Source organism: Heptranchias perlo, chromosome 14, assembly GCF_035084215.1.
Source record: "Heptranchias perlo isolate sHepPer1 chromosome 14, sHepPer1.hap1, whole genome shotgun sequence".
NCBI classification, from domain to species: Eukaryota; Metazoa; Chordata; class Chondrichthyes; order Hexanchiformes; family Hexanchidae; genus Heptranchias; species Heptranchias perlo.
Window position 1 is genome coordinate 59,210,092 of NC_090338.1, and position 22,218 is coordinate 59,232,309.

The window sequence follows — 22,218 nt, forward strand, 5'->3', positions numbered from 1 at the left end:
GGGCAGCCAATAAAATCCCGCACTCAATATTTGGCCGCACAATACACATTAACACGCAGACAGCACCGGGAACACGTGTCCTGCTTTACTGCTCAGTGTAGTGCCGAGCAATAGAATCATAGAATGGTTACTGCACAGAAGGAGGCCATGCGGCCCATCGAGCCCGTGCCTTTGACTTTGATCATAAATACCAGGTACAATAACCATACAAATAATTCTTTACACCTTGGCAAATTGTTCATGAAATACCTTTGAGATCGGATTTTCTCTCCCTCCTATTCAAATGACCAGTTTTTAATATTTGTAATCTAGTACGATTCATTTTCCCTGGCACTAATTCTAAAGGAAATGATTAAACAGTTAATTAACAAAAATAAATTATAAGAAAGTGCTAATGGGCCAACGATTATATTTGTAACATTGGGTGCAAAAGACCATCGATTGACAGAACCGTGCTTGATCCGCACTAAACACTGGAAAGCAGCAGTGAGGCTTAAACTGAAACGGGGTTGGGCACCTGAGTTAGAAGCCCTTATAATGCAAGTAAACCGAAAGCCATTTGCTCCTTTTTCTAGTCCAACATAGGATGAATAGGAAGTGATTTGGGATACAGCCTCGTATAATATAAGTGAAAAAAATGGGTCTAATCAGAATAAATATGATATAATAATGTCTATAAAAGGAGGGAGTTGACAGTCTAGGGCGATGATTTGACCAAGTACTGACCCACGGTTCACTGTCCAACCTTAATAATCTGAATTCTTGCTCTGCAGTTAAAGGTTGACAACACACCTGCTTCCAATACACACTGAATCCTTATTTTGTAAATGTATTAAAACAAAAGTAATTTCTTTTAAACTTGCACATTGCACAACAGGCTCCTCGAACACAAGTTTATTTCAATCCGATTTGAGATTCGGAAATAAAGTGAATGATCACGCAGCCTGTCGCCTAACACTGAAACTACCGAGCACCAGCTAAAATTAACAGCTCCGCTCGCAAAGTACATTACTACGTGTGTGTTTATTTGCGTGTGTGTTTGTGTGTGTTTATGTGTGTCTCTGTGCCTGTGTGTGTGTTTGTGTATATTGATTTGTATGTGTGTGTCCGTGTATTTCTGTGCCTGTGTCTATGTGTGTGTTTGGGTATCTGTTGTGTCTATGGATTTGTATGTGTGTGTCAGTGTATTTCCGACCCTGTGACTACGTGTGTGTTTGTGTCTGTGGGTCTGTATGTGTGTGTCAGTGTATTTCTCTTTGTGCCTGTGTCTATGCGGGTGTGTTTGTCTTTGTAAGTGAGAGAATTGGCTTTTCGTAAACCTCTCTACACTGACAATATCCATTTGGATGGCGTTAAATGAACCTCAATAAGCACCATTTCGTGTTCCACCTTATTTATATTTTCTCCCTCTTTCTATAGAGCACAGCCCTCCCAATCGGTGCACTTGCAACATTTTTTTTCAATTAGTCATCCTTGAAACTGTGGTCAAACCAGAATTCTGTAATGAATTTTAATTTCACTATGCAGGACAGGTTGGGAATTGGTTACTATCTACCTATAACTTTGTCCTTTAGTTTGTTTTCTCTTCCTGTTTCTGGATTGTTCTGTTCACCGACAAGGAGCGGTTAATCCCCGCTTATACCTCTTTCACAGGGTGGCTGCAGTTCCAGCTGTTGTCAAAAGTTGAACTTGTGTACACGCCGTAACTAAAGGGCTCCACGGCAGTTTAAATAGATCACTGACAGATGTGGGAGGATGTCCCCCTTCTACACTGTCTTCTCGCCCAACCCGTCCCATCCTTGATAGCTGCAGCTATCGGAAATGTTTCATCGGACGAGCCCTGCGTCTCATCCGCTGTGTTAGTGCGGAAACGTTCGAAAATGATGCATGAGATAATTTGGACCATTGACGTAAACTCTCCTTCAGTTAGATTATTTTAAATCTGATTATTATTGGTGATACATACTTTTAGAGGGTGGGCGCAATTTGCCATGTTTATGTATTGTTCTATTTATCAACAAAATATAATGGATAAATAATTAAACCGAGCATGAATAATCCGTTCACTTTGCCTTTCTAAATATTGACGTACCTGTATTAATATATAATGGTTTCCATGTAGTTAGCGCAGAAACTATTGTTATTTCATTGTGTATGGAATGCCACTTTTAAAATTACAGCCAGAATCAAGCAACTACTGGATCAGACCCAAGTTGATCTGCGTAGTTTCGGCTGACTTGGGACTACCGCGGTGTTAAATCGTCTATAGGACTGCAAACTTTACATCCTTCAGTTTCAATGCAATACCAGAGTGCACTACTAAAGTAACACGGGATTCGACCAATTTATCATTGTATATCAGTGGATCGCTCGGAGAAAGATGACCTATTTCAATCGACTTAAGTTCTATATGACAACCCAAATGTCGCCAGATTATATTAATTATCAAAGCAGTTCACTCCAAACACAGGCAACCGTGATCTTGCCATGGACCACGGCACCTTTGATTAAACAAAATCCCAATGGGTCACACCACATTGTATTATGCAGAATTCCAGGGCAAACTCAATTGCTGTATTAAATTCCAATAAAAAACACTTTCCCACCCATTCCCATCGTAGAGAATGTATGAGCTAGGCATTTTAACGCATAGTCTGGAAACAAACATACCTCCTGATTTTGTTTACAGTACTCAGCACACTGAGTATTGCCAGTCCTCCCCCCTGCTTCACTCAAATACTGCAGTACTATTTGCACATTAGCGCCTTCTGTAACTTATCCTCCGTTTGGATCATTTTATCACACTACAGTTTTGATTCAGACCTTATTGCGGAATCGCTGTTTAAACAGACTGAGGAGTACATCCTAACACATGTATTTGTTCATATGCAGTCTGTCTAAACGCCAAACCAACTGACGATTACTGACATTGCTTTTGTCGGCATTGTACAATTCTACTGACCGAGGTCTAACCGTGTTTCGCGTTATAATATTCCGTTCCGGGTTCGTGTTCTAATATTTGGTCCTTAATAAGAAGCTACTTGTTCATTTTTGTTGTTGCAATGTTCTTATGCAATGTTCTTATTTTGGAGCACGTGACCTATTACATTAGTAAAATGTGATAGTTTCCATTTTACACCAGACTGAGTATGGGGATGGCACAATAATCACAAGAAATCTATGCTACACTCGTACATGTCACAGAATGTCCCATTTATTACCACCTCCATGTCATTTGTCTTTCTCGTTCATAACGACAACAGTGTCCACGATTAAACATGATACACCTTCCTCTCCCTAGTTTAAAATCGAGATGTCTTTATGACAGGGAACAAAAAGTGTTTCTAGCACTTTTTTCTGGGTATATGCAACAGTCTTGAAGACTCCAGGTGTCCAGGCGATATACTGGTACAACAATAAACTGGTTGCCTGGCATTTTGACAAATTACTGTCGGAATGAAAGACGGTTCTGCGCATGTTGGATTACTTCTATATTTTCCTCCTCCCTTTTCGTCAGAAATGTTCTGAATATTTGCAGAAATTTCCCTTGAGTTAGCAGAGAAGAAACCCCACGAGGCACTTGGTAGATCAAAGTTTAACTGAATTGCTTGTATATGTTTTACTCTGCTTAATGTACAACTATTTGATTAGTTAAACGACGGTCCAGATTAAACTGTCCGCACACATGTAATGAAGGATTATTATTTGCGAAGACGGAGTAGTATCGTGGAACTTTTACTCAATAATACAGCAACTGTCTCACCTCATAAAAAATACAACATGACAATCCTATTTGGGGTTTTTTTTGTGTATAGAATCATACAGCACAGCAGGAGGCCACTCGGCCCATCGCGCCTATGCCGGCTCTTTGAAAGAGCTTTCAATTAGTCTTACTCCCCTGTTCTTTCCCCACGCCCCTACAATTTTTTTCCTTTTCAAGTATTTATCCAATTCCCCTTTGAAAGTTACTATTGAATTGGCTTCCACCACCCTTTCAGGCAGCGCATTCCAGATCATAACAGATCGCAGCCTAAAAACATTCTCCTCATCCCCCACTCACTTTTTTCTTTTGCCAGATTCAGGTATCTATCTTTCTGTCTAGTTCCACATTCTTACCTGGGTTTCTGTAAGACACAAGCTGTTTGCTAATTGTTTTCTCTCAGCTCCCACCACATAGTGATTTTTCTCGAAGGCTCTCTCTAATCTCAGGAGCTGGGACGGGGAGAAGGCTGTTCGAATCCGCTTAGGTTTCCTGGTGAAGGGGCCGTGAAGGAGCAAACCCTCGGCTCCTCCCTCACTACCTACAAACAAAAAAATAACAAGGGCAAATTTGTTAGGAGGAATTCGTATCCGATTAGTACTCCATCACTAGAACATGAGACTGTTTTGCTTAGAAAATATGATCAAGAATAATGACTGTATATTGTGTGTTCTTACTCATAAGTGATTATAATTACCCACACACTGCTGTTACTTCACTTATATCAGGACCAGTACACTGGCAAAGATCGCGCTTTAGCCAATATGTTTTATTTCTGTACCAATAAGCGAGATACTTTTAATTTATCACCTCAAATTGCTCCACAGCCATCATTAATGACAGACGTGTTAACGGCACTAGTGTTAACCTTAGTGTTATATGGTTCAAAATGCTCTCTGCAGATACAAACCACCTTTGGAAGGACAATATCCATAATTCCATGGTTGAGTTTATTTCATAGTGTTAAGTGGACAAAGCACCGAACTTTCACGCGTCTACTAGTACGCTTCACTGAAAATTTAGCGGCAAAATCGATGTAATTATCTGCATGATACACCTGATATCAAAGTGTAAATCTGAACTTTAAACCATTACGTTTATTTACGTGGCAATATATTTAGCTGTCGTGTCCATGAGAAGGAAACAAAACGGGTCCAATCAATATTATTTTTGCAACAAACCAATTAGCATTAAATAAGAATGCACGGTAATTGTACAGTTATTAATATCTGAGTCGTTGCTGTACGAATATAAAAGTGTTATGTATTAGATATGCGCAGTGTAATTAAACACTATTACACTGCAATGTGCCAACAAAATTCACACCTTAAAAGGAAAAGAAAAAGAACACTGATATTGGCACAGTTCCCATTTAATCAACAACATCACTACCAGAGTTGGATTAGTAGAAATTTAGCAGAAACTGCAGTCTTGTTTTGGGCCTAAACTTAATTAAAACGCAATCTTTTGTTTAGAGAATGTGGTTAAAACTTGGTTTAGGATTAGCATAAATTGCGTCCTAGTGTTGGAGTTCAGAGTTATCTCGGTTAGACTTATCAGGGACTATGGGTTTGCATTGAGATTATGGGTGAAGAGTAGAAAAAACGACAGCCATGTTTCGGATAAGCAGAAACTGCTGCTTTGTTTGGAATTTGTTAGATCTTGATTTAGGGTTAACAGAAACTATAATGTTGTTTTGGGGTTAGAGTTAGATTTGGGATTAGGGTTTGGTTCAAGGATTCGGTATGGTTTAAGGATTAGGGTTTGGTTTTAGGGTTGGGGTTAGGGCTTAGTTTAAGGGTTGGGGTAGGGCTTAGTTTAAGGGTTAGGGTTTGGCTTTAGGGTCGGGGTTCGGGGTTAGTTTAAGGATTGGGGTTTGGTTTAAGGGTTGGGGTTAGGGCTTGGTTTAAGGTTAGCAGAAATGGTAGCCTTTTCCATACTCAACAACAACAAATGTACAAGAAGTGTGCGAAGCGATGGCTTTCTTATGGTTTGGTTTTATCCCTGAGTTGGAACTTATATCTGCCAACGGAGGAAGCGGTCATCCATTGTCGCGCACAATAGGGGTACACCGGGAACACAAATCTTGCAATCTGGAACAGTTCGGCAACCCACTAATTCTAAATGGCCAGTTAAAACTATTACTGTTCTTCAAAAAATGTTAAACGCGATTTTCGCTCGTCTACTGCTGAGGTTCTGTGACGCAATCTGATAGAAAACCAGCAGAGCGGTTCCCAGGTTTTGTTGAGTGAAAAGAAGCAGAGCGTGACCCTAAGTCGGAAACCGCTTTCGGTAAACGGGGGCCGTTCCTGGGTCTGATTTCCTTTTGTTATTTTGGAAGTCAGAGGTCAAAGCGTCACAGAAGAAAAACGAAGTTCAGATGTATATATTTTTAAAAATAACATTTCGTGTCTTATGATGAATATGGATACCATGGGCTCTGCTTCTGTTTTCGTCTCTCCTTCCCTTTCGCATTAATATCGTTGCATCTATCATAGGTCTATCATTTATATATTCATTCATCTATACACTAATCCATATATCTACACTTATCCAACTATTGGCTTGTCCATTCGATACAAATGTCCTACGCTTTTTTAAAGGTTGAGTTTTACTCTGCATGGTTTAGTTTCCAAACGTCCACACACAGATTCGTGCAGTGTGCACAAAAAATACAGTGTGCGATTTTTTTTCAATGTTAGGTTTGCTTGCCAAGCCATCCCTCGCCATTTAAACAGGTGATTTACAGCCCAGAGCAACGGCTGGTAATTGTAGGTGGGACCAATACAGTCTGACTGTATTGCAAAGAAACACGCCAGGAATCCAAACGCATTTCAGGAACAATTTTGCGTCTGAGAAGTAGACGGGAGACATACCAATTTTTCTTAATAATTTATGACCTGCGAAAGAAATCGTGGAAAGGCATGTTTTTGAGAATTCCTGAGACTGCAGTTTGGTCAATACGACGATAGCAGTCAATTGTGGCCACCCCTAATAATTCATTCTTTAAAGCTTCGCAACTAACTTTCCAGCCGCTTAACCAGAATGACAGTTCGTTAATGCAGTTGTGGAGTACAGTTTCCGAAGAAAATGACGCAAGGAAATGTCCGGGTTTTCCCTCCGCAAACACGCACCCCCGCAAGGATCCGGTAGCTCCCGCCGGAAATTTGAGAAAGCCCGTTTTCTCAACCAGAATCTGGAATCCTAGTAAACTATGGCTAGTGAAGGAATGTGAGCTCATATTTTGTTTTGGTTGGGGGGAAGGGATGACTCCAAAGTACGAAAGAAGGGGGAAAGGGTGGAAGTGTGTGAGTGAAATAATCTGCGGGTGGTTCAAAAAAAGTTGTAGGATTGAAGAAAGAGCACAAAGGCATGAATAATGCTGTAAAGTAACAGTACTGGACATAGGTAGTCATTAAAGATATACGCAAAGTGCTGTACTGCCACAAAGGAATGTTAGCAAGGATATAGGGATTAAAGAAAATAGCAAGAATTTGAAAAGGACATTGTACATGTCATGATGAGAGAAAGAAGGAAATTCCATGGACCAAACTACCCTGACCTATTCCTTGCTGCCTTTATGTTTAAACATGCATATAAACAGAAGTTGCAGCATAGAGCAAGTGGTGGACACCTCGATACAAAATAGCTCATTCTATATGCGCAAGATACTGTACATCTGTTCAGGAGGAAGAGTTTGGAAAGTGATGGGTCAGTGGGAATAGGAGATCCCAGTATGTACCATATTAATTGGATATTTTATGATTTGCTCAATCTCCAGACACAGTGATTATGCATAAACTCATGATACTGTACTTAATGGTAACATAGTACCCAAATGGACAAATGTGCTTATTTACTCATAATATACCATCTGCTGTTTTCACACAGCATGAAGAACCCAGTTGCTCTCCAGTCACATCCGAACAGTACTAACCAACAGCATACCAACCATCATGACCCTACTTGAAATAGGCACCAGCACAGATATATACACACTGCTAATAGCTAATGACTAATGGCTGAGGAGGAAGTACAGGATGTCAACAGGCATTGGTGAGGAAAGGATAACCATGCTGTAGCTAAAGAGTGGTCAGCTGATCTGGTATAGAGGCCTATCTTGCTAAGCACCCCTCCTGAGCTGTATGGGGAAACAGGTTTTAGTGAGACTCCTTCCAACAGTTCTGACAAAAGGTCTTTGACCTGAAACGTTAACTCTGTTTCTTTCTCCACAGATGCTGCCTGACTTGCTGAGCTTCTCCAGCATTTTCTGTTTTTATTTGAGAAGTCATGTGTCTCCTTGCACATTACATTGGAAGGTGGTCTGGATAATGTGGGGGGAGTGCAACATGCAGATATGCACAAGTAATGATAGGTACTGCCTCTGAAACCACTGAGATCACAGCGACTCCAGCAAAGAAGAGCCCCAGCACTGATGGAGGTGTTTCAGGATAGGTCACAGATACAGGAATGAGGCTTTCTGCATCCCTTATATCTCATCATTCGCTATGCCCCCACCAACCAGTGCTTCCCCTTCAACTACTTAAAATTAAGACATTTGAACAACCAGCGTGATGAAGTTCACAATGCAAAAAAGACAAGCACACGTAAACAGTACCACTGCATAATTGAATAAAATTAATTCAGTTTTACTTTATCTTGCAGTCAACAATTCTTTAACTGTAGTAAAGAAAGCATCAGGTGTCCAAAAGTCAAAGTGGCTAACTCCTGAGGGTGCCTGTTGAGGGCATCGGTGCCTTCATCGGCACTGGTAGAACATTTAGGTAGCTGATTGTTCCTCACATCTTTGTGGACCAGGTGGCACCTCTCAATCATCTGCTCCCTCATGTGCCTGAGCCTCCTTACATCATGGTCCTCTTTCCTGCCCAGGTAGCTAACTGATGTAGGCTCACCCCCCAGGCTGGGACTCACTGTGTGTCTTACACTCTTTGTGCTACCAGGCTACCTGCTCCTCTTTTTCCTTTTGTTCCATTGCAATACAGTTGCCAATAGCAAATGCAGCTTTGCTGCCTGACAAAAAAAAACCTGATTACCTTTCACTTCTGCCATTCCTTGTTGATACTTTAACATTTTCCCCTTCAATAAGTTCACTAATTCCAAGTCTGCGCTGGAGTAAAATATTCACAATACGACTGTGCAACTGCAGAAACCTGCATGGGTTCATTATTAATGGAACTAACAAAGCTTTAACATGTAAAAATCTGCATATTCTCTATTTTTCCCCTACTATTTGTTAATACAACTTTGGAGGTGTAGAAATGTAAGAGCAACACTAAATAGATAAATAGCCCATTAGTGCTTTCTACTCACATCGGAAGGTGGTGACAAAACATTGGGCAATTTTCTACTCAATACAAATGTCTGTTGTTCTTAAAAACAATTTCTAACTGAGCCATATGACTTATTCTAAATATCTACTGAAAGACCTACCCCAAACCAACACTCCTCTTGCCATGCCTGTTAGCTAAATAATTTGCTGTGCATTATTATTTTTCTACCCTCTTTTACCTCCTCTCCTGAAGATGTTAACTCCTTTTTAGGATACCATTCCATTGGTAATGAGTAAGCTTCAGTACCTCATCTAAGTAGTCATTATTCATGTGTGATCTTTGACAGCAAGAGTCTGCAGGCTATTCAACTACAGAAGAAATCATAGCCAAGCCCAATTCTGTTGTCACCCGATATCCAATCACACAGACTTCAGGAGTGTAAACTCTGGCTACTTTTCCTTTCACTAATGTAGCAGTGCTGAGGCTTATTTAGTGTCCCTACAAACACCTGTTTAAGATCAGGTAACAGCCAGGCTGAACCTGGGATCTTCTTGATTTGGATAACTATTATTCACTGATGGTAATTTTCCGAGTATGCGGGGATGACGAGGAACCTTATCCACTGTCAGTGTGTATTAGAAAATCTGGGGCACGTGCCCTCGAATTTTCAATATGCACTGGTGACGAGTGAGGTTCCTCACTGTTATTTTATACTCTGAAAATCATCCCTCTGTGTAAACCCATCATACATTCTTGTTAATACAACATTAAGTGCCTTTATTCTATGCATCTGTAATATACACACAGGCCCCGATATTTGCGGGGAGGCGGGGTGGGAGCAGGGAGAAAACCCGGAAATGCCGGGAATGTGGAAATTCTGCCAAATTTATCAGCAGAACCTCATTATATTTTTTTACTTCGTTGCCCGCCCGGCAGCCAGAAAAATGAAAGGTTGGCTGGCTGCCAGGCGGGAAAACCAGTGGTAGAAGGCCGCAGCTGGAGCGATAGAGATTACACAAACTAGGGTTGTATTCCCTGGAATTTAGACAATTAAGGGGTGATTTGATCTAAGTTTTCAAGATATTAAGGGGAACTGATAGGGTAGATAGAGAGAAACTATTTCCGCTGGTTGGGAAGTCTTGGACTAGGGGATATAGCCTAAAAGGTAGAGCCAGGACTTTCAGGAGCGAAGTTAGGAAACACTTCTACACACTAAAGGGTGGTAGAAGTTTGGAACTCTCTTCCGCAAATGGCAGTTGATACTAGCTCAATTGTTAATTTTAAATCTGAGATTGATAGATTTTTGTAAACCAAAGGTATTAAGGGATATGGGGCTAAGGCGGGTATATGGAGTTAGATCACAGATCAGCCATGATCTCATTGAATAGTGGAACAGGCTCGTGGGGAGAAATGGCCTACTCCTGTTCCTATCTTCCTATGATGGTCCCCGGCAATCAGAAAAGATCAGGACATAGTTGGGGGGGGCTCAGAGCGTGGCAGTGAGGAGGGAGGGAGGGAAAGATCGGGCATATTGGGGGGGGGGGGGTGGGCTCGGCAGATCGCGGGGAGGGAGGCCAATCACGGTAGAGGATTTGCTTGAAGGGTTGTGGGGAAGCACTCCTGCTCCTTCTGGACCATAAGCAGTGCTCTAAAAAGTACTTACCTGTTGGATCCAGCAGCTCCCGCCTTCCTTTAGCTGCCTGGTTTCCTGAGCCCTTGGAAGCCTGGTCAGCCAGTGTTAAATTTAAATGGCAGCCAAAATCTAAGGAACAGATCCTCATTAACATATTATAATCACAGAACCACCTCTCCAAGAATGGATTACTCGGTCCCTCCATATCTGCCACAATTAAACATATATTAATGTTTGGAAGTGACTGGTGTTTCAGTGAAGGCACTAATAGTAAATGACTTTTTGAAGAGGAGGATCTGAAACTATCTGGGGCCATTTAAATCAAGTTTGCATATTGACTCAGTAATTTGGAGCCTTTCCACCCTCTCCTCCTGTGACACTTCACTCTGCTCTATTCACTATAGAAATAGGAAGCATTGTTTGTTTGAAGTTTATCTGGTTAAAGTTATGTATATGCTGGGTAATTATATTCATGGTCCACATTCACATCGGTTGTAATGAGAATAACTGTTTGAATAGAAGCCACAAAGTCTTCAAATCTCCCTTGGATTTCTTTTTAATTTATGTGTGGATTTCTAGAAATATCTTAGAAGATCTCGAATCAAGTATTTTGTAATTGAAGTGTTTATTCTTGATTTGCATCAAGGTGTGCCTGATGGGATGTCACAAGAAGATTTTTGCTTAGGGCTATCAAGCTGGTTCTCTGGAACAAGCTAGTGTTGAATTCAGATGCAGGGGCCATTCACTATTATGGTACAGTACTATCCTACAGTTTATACAAAGTGACTACTGCTTTATTCAGGCAGGTGCCCTGTTTAACTAGATAACAGAGGAAACAGTTGTTTAAGAGAGCTGACTGTTCAATGAAGGTAGCCAGGTGAATTTGTTGCACTGTAATTGACACTGTAATTTCTATTTGCAGACAGAATGCATAACTGTGCAGGAGTTACCAAGCACTGCACATCACTAGCAGACTCATTAACTTCCTATGGACTGCAGCGGTTCAAGAATGTGGCTCACCTCCACCTTCTCAAGGGCAATTAGGGATGGGCAATAAATGCTGGCTTTGCCAACAACGCCCACATCCCATGAACGAAAAAGAAAGTTTCCTTCCAAAAATGTAACTTAAAATTCCCCACAATTGAGACAGTGCCTTTTTCAATTCAGGCAATAAGAAGATACTGTTCCTTAAATATAACCTAAATCCCAGGAAGAGTGACTATTCCTTAAATATATCCTCAATTCTAGGAAGAGTGACTATTCCTTAAATGTACCAACAATTCTAGGAAGAATGGCTATTTCTTAAATGGACTCTCAATCCCAGGAAGAGTGACTACTCCTTAATTGAACCATCAATCCCAAGAAGAGAAACTCTTCCTTAAATGGACCCATAATCACATGAAGAGTGACTATTCATTAAATGGATTCTGGATCCTGGGGGCAGTGTCTCTGACATGTTTATATAAAAATCTACAGTTTCAAGAGAATTGTAAAGGGGGAATCTCTAAGCATCTATCTGAACCATATTCCACTATAAAGCATCTCATAGCCCTTACTCAGAACCATAGAAGTTTACACTTCAGAAGGAGGCCATTCAGCCCCCTGTGTTGATGCTCTTTGCTAGAGCAATCCCATCACCCTGCTCTCTCCCTATAGCTCTGTATCTTCTTCAGCTTTAAAGGTTTATCTATTCTTCTCGTAAAAGTAGAAATTGTCTCTGTTTCAATTGTTTCCTCTGGCAAAGCTCTAATAAAGCTGTAAAGAAATTTCTCCTAACTTCTCACCTCACTCTCTCACTGGCTATTTCCAATTGATGACCCCTCATTACTGTCTCCCCAAATGGAGGAAATAGTCCTTCATCCTATCTAAACACTTAATAATTTTAAAGACCCCTATTAAATCGCCTATTGGCCTTCTCTGCTCCAGTGGAAATAGTCTCTGTATCTCAGATTTCTGCTCATAGCTATAGTTTCTCATCTCTGGCATCATCCTGGTGAATCTATGCTGTACACTCTCCATGGCTGTATGTCCTTTCTATAAAGGGACACCCAAAACTGCACACAGTCCTCTAACTATGGCCTAACCATTGCCTTCTACAAATTTATCATTACTCTTTGCTTTTGTATGCTATATCCTTATTTATAAACCTAAAAATATATTGTCTCATGATCTAATTATATTTTAAATGTATATAAATAATGCTACATTTATTGTTTTCCATTAAAAATACTAACACTATAAAGTTATCCAAAGTGATTCATTCAGTTGAATCTTCACCTGATGAGTATATTACATATTTTCATTTTTAAGAAGTTAGATTTGTTTAAATCATCAAGCTTTGGACTCTGTCTCTTTTAACATGGAAGATCCAGACAGGAGCAACAGTGAAGGCAATTGGCAATAGCCATTGGTGATGTTTTCTAGAACTAGATGTTCCATAAATGTTATTGTCAATTGTAGCATCTTTCAGGGAAAGACTTTCATGTTTTCAGACCTTATTCTAAAAGAATGGCATTTAACCAAAGTGTTACAGGAATAAACATTTAAGAAAACTGCAGGAAAAATTTAATTTACTTGGACATGACTTTATAATTGTGTTTTTTAAATGACCTAAACTATGCTATCTCTACACAGTGTTGCAAATGATTTAATATTGCAAAGATGTCTGCAGGAGTTACAATATACTGTCATATGTGGCCTACCGGTGGCAGAAAGCATGTAGAGATTACAATACATGGTCACACATGACCTATCAGTAACAGAAGGACAGTAGGACATGTACTGTTACATATGACCTACTAGTGACAAAAAGCCTGCAAGAGTTACCATGCCTATAAGTACAAAACCTGTACAAGTCACACACACTGTCATGCATTGTCCAACTTTGATGCTGCAAGGAACCTCTAACAGTTTGGTTTAACCAGCTACTGTGCAAAAAAGAATGAGGTCACTGGCAATTTAAGTGCACTTCTCCCTCAATAAATTATCTGCAATGTGCATATTGAAACTATTCTATGAATTATAGGGGTTGATTATGTAAAACAAGACTGCAGCACCCATATCAAAGAATTACTCAGCTTGCTGATTAATTTGCTCATGTGTTCGATTGGCAATTATGGAGAAGCTATTAATAACACATTTAAAACATGTTCAATATAATATTTAGAAAATGTAGTTTCGGGCACTAATGCTTGATGTAGGCAAATCATTTCTGTATCCAAATGTTACATACACAAGTAGATAAAAATAATCATCAGGGTTGAGGTTAAACAGCAGGGCACTAATTTAATCAAGGGGTCCAGGTTATGTTATAAACAGCAAAATGCTAAACATTTCCCACTTCAACTATTGTCAGGCCTTCAGCTTAGGAGTATCATTACTGCAGCCCCTTATCAAATGAAACAATATTTAAACTCAGTTTTTTTGTATATAAGGAGAGAATTGATTCCAACTGCATCATCGCATTGCTCCTACTATGTGTGTGAGTGAGAAAGAGAATCATAGATCTGAACATTAACATTTTCACGGCAGATATTTTTATTCCATCCCATAAATACCTAAGTACTTTGGAAACTATAAGGCTAATGTAATATTTCAAATGGATTTATATGTTAAAGAAACTGTGCATTTAGCTCTGACATACAATTTAGTAAGTCGAGTACACACACTACAGCCCTAACGACTCATGATGGATTATCTCTTTTAAAGTGTTCACAACCCATATTACAGACAGGTCTGTGGCACACTCTACACAGCCTTTACGATATGATCTGCATAGTCTAACATTCTCTGCACATGTGTAAAGTGTTTTGCATGTATTTAACATGCTCTGCATTGTAAGTAAACTCTCCATGAATCTAACATGCTGAGCTCGGTCAGTAATATGCTCAACATATAAGTAGCAGGCTCTGTATGCATATAACATGTTCCACACAGTTTCTAACATGCTTTGCATGTATGCAACATATTCTACGCTGGTAACATGCTCTGCATAATATGTAATGTACTCTGCATGAACTGTCTGCTATGCAAAGTCTAAGATGTACTCTGCAGGGTACATTTATGCTATGTATAATACATAACATGCTCCACAGAGTAAATGTCTGCAATAGACACTCTGTAGCATGTTCTGCATGGTTATCATGCGCTGCACACTCTATAACACGCTCTTCACGGCCTGTAACATGCTCTGCAAGATAAACGTGTGCTGTGCATGGTCTCTATGCTGTACAGTCTACTGTATGTACGGGCCTTACAAGTAGTTATTTTGTTGTTTTGCTTTGAGTGGTGATTGTGATAAAGTTAGTTTAGCGAGTTTATATTTATATGTATTGCAGTTGAAAGCACAATTCAAGTACTCTAGAGTAGTGATACTATATTTCGGTGTCTGTTCGGTTGTATTCTTTGCTCTAAACTTATATTTATATTTAAAAACTGTATTTGGGGGGATGGATACATAAATAAACTTCCTTCAAGTTATCTCAGAATCAAGCTTCTCAAGATAGTTCATTCACGGTTATTCGAACCAATGTGTCACTGAATCTTTGCCTTTTCTAAAGAGGCAGCATACTCTGTCTCCCATCTCTACTTCAATTGCAAGGTCCAATTTCGTCCTGTCCCGCCATCTCCCTCTGAGAACCAACTATTGCCCCAAGCGATGGGTAGAATTTAGTGCTAATTTTGACTACTCGGTCCTGGAAACTATTTTTTTTAAGTTCAAAGAGTGATTAATTGGAATTTTGTACCTATTTACATATTAAGGAGTCATTTGCGTTCGTGGCATCGATTGCGGCTTTAACTGTAACTTCCCCCTTAAATGATCTTCTTTATATTCCAATCAATTTAATCTAGATGTAAATTACATTAAGAAACAACTTGCCTTTGTAAAGGGCCTTTCACGCCCTGAAGACGTGATACTTTTTGTATTAAGTATCTGAGTGTCATATAACAGCTCCAGTGAATTATATAGATCGCATTGTATCGCTTATTAATCAAATGATTCTGTTATATAAACATCTGAGGACAATCTTTTAAACGCCTGCGCATTTAAACTGTTACCTAGGAATTAAATCTTTCTGTGTTAGTTTCGTGCAACTCAGTTGTGTGTGTGTGCGTGTGCTTATAAATTACGTGAATCTAGTAAATTGCCTTTTATATTGAATTAAACTGAGAGGCTGGTGGAAAGGTGCAGGCTATCTACACATTACACACTGATATTCTGCATTTATGACAAGGCCTTTGCAATGCGTTTTGTCAGATATTCCAGCAGAGGTGTACTTGTATAATTCACAGTGTTAAAAAAACTGTGCTTTGAGTCAAGTCGTTTTTAATTCTAGACCAGGACTAGATAACAAGACTGCATATTTCTGCAGCACAGAATATTATATCATAATACTTTCATAGCGAACGCTTGTAAGATTTGTTTTACCGGGTAAAGGGTGTGAAGGTAATGAGATCATCAATAGTAGGCAATGGGCAATTAAACCCAGCTCTGATTAGTTTTTAAATGATTGCATTTTATAGCCGTGCCGCTCTGTGCTGGAGTGTAAACAGGAACAATAATCAGTGTTATAATTTAACGAGTCTTCCCTCTCTTGTTTGATGTATATTGGTTATAGGAGATTGTTACACCGTCCCAGGATTTCGAGACTCTGAGCTACACACTGGATGCGCCTTTTCCTGGAGTAAAAACGTGCATTAACCAGCAGGGGTAATACTCCCCAACTACTCTCGCGATCCATGTTACAATTTTCAGCAAATAAATTGATTTACATTTTTTTAAAAACGTTGTTGAAAATGGTGTTTTGAAAATAAGTACAACTTTCTCTATAAATTCAGTACACAAAGCTGTAATATAGCCAGTTTTCAAAACGAGCACCCTACACAAAACAAAAATACAAACCAAAAGATCTCGCTCTTTTCTGGCTGTTCTGTATTTTCATTGCAGATTAAATGTTGCTGATCGCCGTATGGAGTTTTGTTAGTTTTAGATCAAACCAGCTACTTTCAGACTAGATTCGGAGCGCCGGGGAGAAAAACATCAGAACTATCAACCCAATCTTTATCAACTTAGATTTAAGTCCACAATGGAAGTGTCATAGAACGGTCTCTGTCTCCACACAGCACTGTGTCCCTGAGACCATTTTAACACGGCCGAAAGTTCAGAAACTCTCCGGGAAGCAGTTCTAACAACCGTCAGGGCTGGGGTAGATTTGTTGCAGCCCAGTTTACCGAGGTGAAGTGATGGCGGTATTCTAGAAATCCTGCTAAAGTCTGGTTCTTAGTGAGACTTTTAATATTTTTTTTAAAAACAATCACCTGATCTCCGTTCCACTTGCCCCCTTTACTTTTTCATTCTGTGATTCTTTTTTAATTCAACTTCCATCTGAACCGACCCGTAGTTTCACTTTCTGTTCCAGTCAAATTTACCGTGTAATATACACTATATATCCTGATATTCCCGTCACTTACTTATTTAACTGACTTTAAATCGTTTACTTATATAACTACTTATTCACGTTTGGTGAAATAAAAATAAAAAAGGAACATGTACAAAACATGTCGGTAGTTTCATGTTGGGTAGAAGTGGTAGATTTTTTTCAAACTGATCAAGAGCAGACACCCGGTATTTCAGATATAACTTGTACACACACACAAACTATACAATGTAAGTAACTGAGATTAAGAGTTTGTCTAATCATTGACTGTTAATACAAAGTTGGTTAATGGGATTTATTCAGATGCAATTTAATATTTAATACCTCTTTCTTAGCCCTGCATCACAGTATTGACACGATATTTACAAACTTACTACTTAAAAGTATATCCATTTACCTTGAAATCTGTGACCCAGGTATCTGTTCCTTAACACCCATGGGTAAAAACTCAGCGCTTCCCTCTGCTGTGGTGCAAAGAAAGACTGTGCAGGGAGATGGTGCGGATTCCCCGGGTGCATTGAGAGAGCGGGGCTGGCCGCGTGGGTCACCGGCTCGGGAAACAGGAGCTCGGGGCTGCTGTAGAGAGTCCTGCCGGCGTTCTGAAAGCTGCTTCCAAACGGGGAAGCGTGCACCGAATCGGCGTATCTCAGAGCCGTGGGTCGAACGGGTTCATCCCCGAGTGTGGACGAGTTGTCTTTGCCTACCAGAGCCTCGATGGTGAAGCATCTCTTGGCCGTAGGCTGGAACATGGCTTTCGCCAAATGCGTTGGCTCTGATGGCAAAGATCAAGAGGGTTTGAGAAAGTCCAAAACAGGATCGAAATAAGGATTTTTTTCCCCCAGTAGGCACAATTCCTTAGATCCAATGTGGACTCCAATCCATAAAACAATCCATATGCGTATCTGGCAATGTGTGATTCGGTTTAGAAAACTTGTGCTAACGATTTGGAGCTGTATGATCTAATTAAAAGGGGGCTGACACTAAACAGCCCATTGATTGCGAGCAGTTTCTCACCGATTGGCTCCATTACCTGCCCTGCTACTCGTGTCAGTTACAGGCGTGGTGGACATGCGCAGAATGCAAAAGAGAATAAGCTCTATTTAACCTATTCCAAACGAATACTGACCGAGAAGCCAAAAAATGCAGGTCTGGCTGTGTGTGGAATAATTACACAGAGAATGATGAAATATCGCTGGAAAACTACCAAATCCCTCCTTCTCCAACCAAATTCACCAGTCTCTCCGGGGCTGAATATTAGAGTCATTAGAACCTTTCCATTTTGAAATAAATATAACAAAGCATTTCTACAGGTTACTAATGTGACGAAGAAACAGAAATAGCACGAGATCTATCAATCGATCTATTTATTTAGAAATCTATCTATACAATTGACTTTTCTATATCTATTTACCTATATATGGATTAATCTGTCTCCCTTTATCTCGTAACCTAGCTATATATTTGCTTTTCCTATATACATCTGTATATTTACCTCTATATCTGTTTAGTGATCTGTCCAACTACCTCTCTATATCAAGCTATCTCTATATCTATCTACTTATCCATCTAACTATGACTAGTCCCGGGATGCCAACTCCCTATCTTGCCCGATGAGCCCGAACCCTTGTACCATGAGAATACTCCCAACTCCACTTGATTAGAATACCCGCCCGCTGTCATCAGCAGTCGGTGGCTTCTCCGAGTCAGATTGCCCAGTAATATCAATAAGCCTCGGGTTTGAAGACGGGGGACGTGCCGTGAACTTGAGCCCACTGGAAACTATCTCTCACTTGGGCAGAATTGTTCATAACCGAAGGAAAGAGAGGTAGTAGATGGATTAGGTGTCTGCAGACGAAGAAACGGGCGGACCGAAAGAGTCGAAGCATCTTGCTAGGCTGGGAACAGTTCTGCAGGTGAAGCAGAGCTAATCCGAGTACCTTCATGGCCATTGAAATCATATATATTTAAATTAACCCTTTGCCTCCTCCTGCTGGAGAAAGGCAGGCCGCGCTGCACATTTCACTAGCCAGAATCAAAACGAAATCAAGAGCGATTAAGATTAAGAAAATCTTCGCTAGGAACCCACGTCACTCCCTAATTTAACTACTTTAAATTTAAGGTTGCTACTGAAAAACTGCAGCTGTGGAAAGCTTTACTGTTTCTCCATTCTACAGTCGAAAGATGATGCAATGCTGATCGAGTTTTATTCTTTTAAAAATTTGATTGAACTATTGATGTCCTATTAATGATCTTAATCCTTTGGTGTAATAGTTAATATGAGACATTGCTCCTTAATCTTGACATCACATACACACAGGATCGTGCCTGAGAGTGCAAGTACCTGAGAACGGTTTCATTATCGCCTGCAATCACTAGCAAACATTCTTGATGTTCGATGCGCAAATACTCCCACACTGGGGGGTGAATTCATTGATATTTGTTCAAAAGTGAAGCACATTCGGAGACAGAGTTGGATTCCTGTCTGTTCATCTCACTGGGGAGAGGAGCAAAACGCTTCCTTTTCCCATTTCGTTTATAATATTTTGACCCTGAAAGAAAACCCCGCGGCGTTGATTAACTCTGTTCCAGAATGTAGATATTAGGAACATAGGAACATACCAACAATGATGGACAGGAAAAGACTCTCTGGTCCATCCAGCCTGTCCCACACAATTGTGATACCTTATGCATCATAATATATACATTCCCCACTCCACCATGTGATCTCCTGGGAGAGGCGAAAAAACAGATAAAACCCGGGGGGGGGGGATGACAAGGAGTAATTCCTTATATATCAAATATTGCTATCACTTTCCACTCTCACAGAAAAGTGCAATCCGCTAGTGTGAATATGGGCAGTAAGAGATATATATCTGTCGTGAACAAGTATATAAATAGTAAATTATGGAAACCATTCCTTTCCATGGAACACCGCTACATGTAACTGCAATCTCCTCTCAATGAAACATTACTACAGATAACTGCAATTTTCTCTCAATGAAACAGAACCGAAGGAGAGAGCGATAATAAATGGATAAGGTATGCGCCTGGAAACCTGGAAAGGCCGAAAGAGTCGAAGGATCTTGCTCGGCTGGGAACACTTCTGCGGGTGAAGCAGAGCCAATCCGAGTACTTTCAAGGCCATTGAAACCATATGTATTAAAATTAACCCTTTGCCTGCCCTACATGTAACTGTGGGTAACTGCACTTTCCTCTTAATGAAACATTACTACAGGTAACTGCACTTTCTTCTTAATGAAACATTATTACAGGTAATTGCACTTTCCTCTTAATGAAACATTACTACAGGTAACTGCACTTTCCTCTCAATTAAACATTACTACAGGTAACTAACTGCACTTTCCTCTCAATGAAATATTACTACGGGTAACTGCACTTTCCTCTCAATAAAACATTATTACAGGTAATTGCACTTTCCTCGTAATAAAACATTATTACAGGTAACTGAACTTTCCTCTTAATGAAACATTACTACAGGTAATTGCACTTTCCTCGAAATAAAACATTATTACAGGTAACTGAACTTTCCTCTTAATGAAACATTACTACAGGTAACTGCACTTTCCTCTCAATTAAATATTATTACATGTAACTGCACTTTCCTCTCAATGAAATATTACTACAGGTAACTGCACTTTCCTATCAATGAAACAATACTACAGGTAACTGCATTTCTCTCAATGAAACATTACTACAGGTAACTGCATTTCTCTCAATGAAACATTACTACAGGTAACTGCACTTTCCTCTCAATGAAATATTATTACATGTAACTGCACTTTCCTCTCAATGAAATATTACTACAGGTAACTGCACTTTCCTATCAATGAAACAATACTACAGGTAACTGCATTTCTCTCAATGAAACATTACTACAGGTAACTGCATTTCTCTCAATGAAATATTACTACAGGTAACTGCACTTTCCTATCAATGAAACAATACTACAGGTAACTGCATTTCTCTCAATGAAACATTACTACAGGTAACTGCATTTCTCTCAATGAAATATTACTACAGGTAACTGCACTTTCCTATCAATGAAACAATACTACAGGTAACTGCATATCTCTCAATGAAACATTACTACAGGTAACTGCATTTCTCTCAATGAAACATTACTACAGGTAACTGCATTTCTCTCAATGAAACATGACTACAGGTAACTGCACTTTATTCTCAATGAAACAATACTAGAGGTAACTGCACTTCCCCTTTCAGCGAATCCATTTTCGCTCAGGTTGCACCCTTTGTCCCATTGGTACTGACATTGCACGCACCCCCCCCCCCCCCCCCTTTCCCGTATAGTGCGCTAAACGCCTGCTGTAGTGCTTACTGTTTGTCCAACAAATTAACAAAGTGATATATAAATACGTCAATTTTAATAATAGCTCTTGGATTATAAATAGATCGCCAAATCTCTGTGAGCGAGTTAGCTCTGCAAGGGCTCTTGACGAGGGAATATTTCTCATCTGAATTTGTGGTAAGCATTACAATCAGTCATTCTGGAGATTACTGCATGCATGATTTGGATCCGATCTGGAAGTCCAAACATAAAGGTCACATCGCTTACACTTCGAATGGAAACCGACTGTAATTTGATTTTTTGTTTGTTTGCAAGGTTGAAAAATTGGATGGTTTAAATTTAAAAGCCGCACGTTAGGACACTGCACATTTCAAGAATATGCTCTGGGTTCAGGTTAATATTATTGACGGGTAGCAATATTTGCAAAACTCTGACATTGAACCGCGGTCCGTGCTTTCTTTGTTTTGTTCTTTAACAAATTAAAGTGCTACTTTATCACTGCCACTTTAGGCCAACTGTCGCCCCAGCTCACGATGTTAAACTGTTTCTAAGAACAGATAGGATACGGTTACGAAAATGCAACGACAGGAGAAAAGTATATAAGCCAATGATGGAACCAGAAAAATCATTGCATTAAAAATCTGGCAGCAGGTGCGCCTCCATTACTGATACCAGAGTGAGCGTGGAAGTCTGTGCCCGCTGGGTTAATGTGATCAGAATCTGGACAACCGGAACCGAATTAACAAACACTCGCGAAAGTTCAGTTATTG

The 22,218-nt window shown here is 39.9% G+C and overlaps 1 protein-coding gene across 1 annotated transcript in view; it reads right to left on the reverse strand.

Annotated features, from left to right (window-relative positions):
- emx3 (empty spiracles homeobox 3) overlaps window positions 1–18,066 on the reverse strand; it is a 28,707-nt gene extending 10,641 nt beyond the window's left edge. Inside the window, exons 1-2 of the mRNA XM_067995869.1 lie at window positions 17,519–18,066; window positions 4,117–4,301 (exon numbers count right to left, since the gene is read on the reverse strand). Of these exons, the coding sequence (XP_067851970.1) occupies window positions 4,117–4,301; window positions 17,519–17,870 (537 nt within the window). The 5' untranslated portion in view covers window positions 17,871–18,066. The remainder of the gene's footprint in view (window positions 1–4,116; window positions 4,302–17,518) is intronic.
- Window positions 18,067–22,218: the final 4,152 nt, after the last annotated feature.